The 6,000-nt window shown below is 45.5% G+C and overlaps 1 protein-coding gene across 1 annotated transcript in view; it reads left to right on the top strand.

The window, feature by feature from the left end:
* Positions 1–261: 261 nt before the first annotated feature.
* Positions 262–6,000, top strand: part of PARVA (parvin alpha) — a 197,132-nt gene continuing 191,393 nt past the window's right edge. The window contains exon 1 of the mRNA XM_086955935.1: positions 262–569. Within this exon, the coding sequence (XP_086812061.1) occupies positions 434–569 (136 nt within the window). The 5' untranslated portion in view covers positions 262–433. The remainder of the gene's footprint in view (positions 570–6,000) is intronic.

Here is a 6,000-nt window from a genome sequence, read left to right as displayed (position 1 = left end):
GGTTTGTAAATCTGGAGTTTGAGGAACGGCATTCTTTCCCGAGAGAGAACATGAAAACTGAAGTACATTTGGCAGAACAGCGGGACTCTCGTCTCCCACCTGGGTTGAGTGGTCGAATCACCAGTCCCTGGGCAGCGGGAGCGTCAGCATGGCCGAGCCGCGAGGAGGCCTGGCCAGCGTCAGGCCGGATTCTGCTTCCAGGTTGCTGCTGCAGTGCACCGTCTGCAGAGCCTGCTTCCCTGGACTGGAGCCTGGCGGGATGGGCGGGGGCAGGGGGAGCTGCCTGGAATGCCTGAAATGATTCCGCTTCCGCTGGAGAGGGAACAGCCCTTTCAACGGAGCAGGGCTCACAAATCTGACTCTGCTATCATCCCACCGGGCGGGAGGTCCCCCAGCACTCGTCAACCCCCCGAACTACTACTACCGCCGCGGTATGGCAACGTCCCCGCAAAAATCCCCCTCCACGCCCAAGTCCCCTACCCCTAAATCGCCTCCATCAAGAAAGAAAGATGACTCGTTCCTGGGGAAACTCGGAGGAACTTTGGCAAGAAGGAAAAAAGCTAAGGAAGGTAAGCCGTTCCGGTTCGCTTTAATTGGTGCAGACCACTGTACTGAGCGGGGGAGATAAAGCGCCCACAGTCCCTATGTTTATGTCTGAGCGCTGCCCGGGTCCTGTCGGCAAAAAGTTCAGGAGACTCACGGCTTTTCGGACATAATTTGCCCCCACAGGCACTGATCTGCTTCTTTGTTTTGTTAAATGTGGATGAAACCTCTGCGTTGCCTGAAGTGACTTGTTTGTATGTTCTTGGGTGTGCCCGCTTATCCCGAACCCGGAACGCTCTGCCCCTCCTCTCCGTGAAACGTCACTGCCCAAAAATGTGCCCCGGAGGAAGACTCCTAAGAGAGGCAACGAAATGACGTCCCCGGAGCAGTTTGTCCTGACAACAGGCAGGACAGCACAGCACTGCACAGCACATTAAAGATGCATGTTATTCGGGGCCATCTCCAAGTTTACATCCATCTTCTACAACTCAGCTGCTTAATACTTTGTAACATGATGTCATGTATGGCTACTTAGTGTCGGGCAATGTGATCCCGCGGTATTTCTCAAGTGGAATCTCGCTCCTTGCTACTTTGTAATCTATATTTATTGTAGGACAAACACACCCACAGAACACTATAGCCAGGACCAATGGTATTGGATGATTCTTGCACAATTATGGATTTATCACGTGTGCCCCATAGTCCGCTGCATTTTATTTATTGCATGTCAATGCCACTGATTTCTTGGGTACAGTGTCATACATTCCTCACAGGCAGTGACATTCCTCATGTCACTAAAACAAGCAAACCAACTTGTTCTAGGAAGTGCTTTGAGATTGTCCAGAAATTTAAAAAAATCCCTGTTTGCTTAATCTGAAGTGCACTTCCACTTTTTCGCAGAAAATGTGGAATACCCCCTAGAGTCTACATTAAAGTGTTGTCCCCCCCCCCCCCCCCCCCACACACACACACATTTACCGATTGTAATACAATCGGTTGTCAGAATATAGACATTGTCATACATATTCAACTCACCTGGACAGGGCTCCCCAGCCTTCCAAATATGCTTGCAAAAAAGCTCCTAAAAGGCCATAAAGTGGCCTAAACTTCGGGTCCTTAAATTGACCCTCTTCAGACATGCATATCTCACACTGCCACTTTGTTTTTTTACCTTTTGAGTTCTGGAGCTTGCCATTGTATGTCATTATCGTGAACAACAGTAATAAAAGTACCAGTATGCAAGGTTAAATCCAGGATGGAAAGAGCTGCTCACATCTGACATATCAACTTCCTTGGTAGCATCAGAATACAACTGACTGACTATCAGCATAGATGTCTCAACTATAGGTAATATTGATGCAGAAAATATTATTCATAAGTGCCACAGGATACTGGTGAGACAAAATAATATAGTTCTTTTAGAACTGTGTGTAACTTACACGCCAAAGTATACAATTTTTGGCAGGCTCAATTTGCATTTGGTCCTTCCACGGTCAAGAGCCTAGCTATTTGACACAGTAAAACATGCATGCAGTAATCCTGACCTTCTCAACACCCACCTGCCTGTTACACGGGACAACCACAACAATAAACCTTCAGACACAGTCAAGTGAAGCTCCCAAATCACATCATCCCTCCCCTTCTCAACTCAAATCTTCTATAAAGCACAGGCGATATGGCAAGAGTATCATCTTGACAATGGAACACCAGTCCACCAAACACCTCCCTCACAGACTACTCTGAATCATTTTCCGCAATCCGCACTCAGCATCTCAAAAAGATTGATTGACCCCATTCATAAAGCCACAATACCTACTCCTCACACTGACCAGGCCACTTTCCAGGATCTTAGCAGAGGCCACTGCTGCTCCTGCAGTGCAGTTGGACCACTCTCAGACCCCCATTCATTGTAAAGCCTTTGTCAAGGGTGGGCCTTTATCGCATTCTGCCTGGGGGCCCCATCATTTGCATTCTGACATGGCCAGTTTCATCAACACACCAGTAGAGTATGGTGGTAGCCCTCCACTGGTAAATGTATCCCTCCCTTTTGTGTCTTCTTTACCTGTCCACCACCAGCCTGCCAGACTTGCATACTGTAATCACTGTATTTTCTTCTTTCAAATTCCACATTGTGGTTAGGTAACACTCGTCTCCTCTGCCTCATGTATGATGGGACCTATCTTGCAGTATCTTGTCTCTCTTTTTTTTTTAACTCTGCATCCCCCTCTCCATCCGGCTCGCATACTTTGGTGACATCAGCGTTGAACCGAGGTACTATCAGTATGCTACATCCATTATTCAGTTTTTTTCGGACCTCTTTCGAACTCCACCTTCTTCCCCAATCACTCCCACTGTGATCCCTTGAATCACATGCTCATTTTATCATCACTGTGTTAACACCTCATAGTCAACATCTCCTTCTCCATGAAATAAACAACATTCAGCATCTCTGCTCCATTTCTACTTCCAAAATTCCCTTATCCAAATGTATTTATGTAATATGTAAAATTTGATTAGTGTAAACCTGACCAAAAGGCAGTAGAATGGTGCATAGGGTCAAGGAAAGCACACAGTCAACAAGTGATAGGAGAGTCTACAAGCAGAAGTGTACTGTTACTACATTGTGACGTAGTGTTCTTTAAAGTGGTCCGTCTTCAACTGTTCCCTAAATTGAAGCAGCATTGGGGGGATTCTATTAGAAATAGGAATGCTGTGCCAGAACCTGGATGCATAGATGCAAAAGGCCTGCTGGCTTCTTTTTCATGTTTACACTACTTATGCTGCATTCTGATAGTGTTGTTGATGTGGGTGTGTGAGAGCCACCAGTGATGGTGAGCTTGTACACAATACAAATGAGGATGCTGATCACAATAGCTTTGTAAATAATGCAATTGTGTTTGTAGGTTGTGCCGGCCGGGAAGGCAAGTGTGTAAATGGAGTACCAACAAATGGGGTGATGTGGTTGCATTTCTTCAGGCCGTGGATGAGACATGCTTTGGTGTGTAGGGAGTAATAAAGGGAGTCGAGAGTGGAGTCTGGAAGGCCATGGACCAGAGCTCTACCACCATCAAGATGCGAGAGTATGAGGGCTTGAACAGCAGTTCTGAAGTTACTTTCTATAAGAAACATTGTAGCATAATATTTGATGTGCTAGTGTACTACCTTGAGGAGACACACTATCCTTGCTTGTGTCCTTAAGACTGCCTCATTTGACATTTCTTACTACACGCTCTAGGCTGTTGTAAAATTTCCACACTCTTTACCCCCTCTTCCTGAGTTTCCCCTTTGCTCCAGATATCCACCTATGCAAGTGAAGACATTTCTGTAGCCTTAAGCACCAACATACCAGCAAAGAAGCCTTGAACATCCTGTTACTAGCATTCAACTTAAATATATTTTCATACTACATGAAACCTACCACCCTAAAGCAATTCAAATGTAAACAAAATACCTTTGCTACACTGTTTCTTGTTCCTATGTACAGTATTCCTATTGTGAAATGTTGTAATCCCTAGTGAACATTCCAATAGCCTGTTTACTGTATATGTTCCTGTCTATTTACCAATACCTCGTTTCTATGTTTTTCAAATCTACTGTCTGTAAAAGGGCTCTACTACCTGGCATTGGGCCTTAACAATGATATATAATGATATATCTCTATGTTTTCCTGCTGGGTCTGGAGTGACCACACTACATTAAATCAGCCATGATTTGGATCCTCGTGTGCGTGCTCCCCTTTCCTTGGTGGAGTTGGGATGTTGGTGTGAGATATACATACATACATACATACATACATACAAACATTCACACACACCCCAGTAGGTAGTTATAGTTAGGACCTAGTTTCCATAGGAAAAGCGTTTTTTTACCCAATAACTTTGGCATCGTTTGACGAATCTGCGCAAAATGTTCAAAACTAGTGGGGCGCTCCTGTCTTGAAAGTGTTGGGGTGGTTCATCAAGCGGGGGCCGAGAAAAAAGAGGCGGCCCAAAACGCGTTTTTCCCCATGTTAATTTCCATAGGAAATTTTAGACAAAGCTACAGTCCGAACTGCTGAACGGAATTACACCAAATTTGGAAAAATGGTAGGTCTTGGTCCAGAAAGCGACCTTTTTTTTTTTTAAAATGATGTAAATCCGTTCAATAGTTTCTGAGAAATTAGAAAAAGATTGGGTTCGATATCTGTCATTCATAGGAAACTTTAGACAAAGCTACAGCCCGAACTGCTGAACGGAATTACACCAAATTTGGCAAAAAGGTAGCCCTTGGTTCAGAAAGAGCCCTTTTTTTTATAAATGGTGTAAATCCGTTCAGTAGTTACTGAGAAAAATACCCACAACCCTATTTCTGATCTCAACACACTCACCCTTCTCCGCTCCTATGACCCAGCATCCCAAAATGACACAACCTCCCCACACCTCACCATCCCCTCGATACACTCAAATCCCCTTAGACCCCCCACACTAAACAACAGAACCTCCATCCCCAATAACCTCAGAAGAGTCCCCCTCGCTCTTGAACCACCCAGCACACCCCGTCTCAAATGCACCCTCCTCAATTGTAGATCGGCCTCGAAACATGCCGCCGCCATTGCAGAGCTCCTCTTATCGCGGGACCTCGACATAATCATACTGACTGAAACCTGGCTAACTGAATCTTCTACACCTATAATGGACATTCTAGTTCCCCCTAACTACCACATTATCAATCTCCTTCTTCCACCGACAGACGATACGGACGTTCAAACCCTGACTGGCCACTATCTCAATGCCATGACCACAATAATTAATGAGGCTGCACCTATGCAGCTGAAAAGAGTCACTACTAAAATCTCCAACCCATGGTACGACGGGAGTCTCAATGAGGATAGACGAGACATGCGAATGGCTGAACGTATCTGGAGAGCAGCTCCCTCTGCAATGCACCTAAAAGACCTGAAGACAAAGAGAAACGCCTACTTCAGGAAAATAAAACGTACAAAATCAGACTTCTTCAGCCGCCAGCTCGACCAGGCAAAAAACAGACCGAGAAAACTATTTGAGCTTATCCGATCACAATCCAAGGAACAACCCCAACCAATTAACACTGCGAGTAAAGCACCCTCCTGTGAAGACTTCGCTGCTTTCTTTATCCAAAAAACTGACAACATAAAAAGCGATCTCCTTATTGATGCAAGCCTCCATTCCAAACCCCAGTGCCCTGCAACCGCTGAACCAAAAAACAATGCTACATGGTCAACCTTTGGCACATACTCGGAAGAAGAAATTGGTAAACTGCTCAACACCCTGAAACCATCCAATCACCTCACGGACCCCTTGCCTGCCTCCGCAGTAAAAGACTTTACCCCTCTGCTTCTCCCTCTCTGGACTAAAATTGTCAACAGCTCTCTCCAACAAGGAAGCGTCCCTGACTCCCTCAAAGTTGGTCAAGTCACACCTCTACTAAAAAAGCCCACAG

This window comes from Lissotriton vulgaris, chromosome 2_1 (assembly GCF_964263255.1).
Source record: "Lissotriton vulgaris chromosome 2_1, aLisVul1.2, whole genome shotgun sequence".
In the NCBI taxonomy this organism is placed as follows: Eukaryota; Metazoa; Chordata; class Amphibia; order Caudata; family Salamandridae; genus Lissotriton; species Lissotriton vulgaris.
The sequence above is the reverse complement of the archived record's forward strand: the minus strand, read 5'-3'. Positions and strand labels throughout refer to the sequence as shown.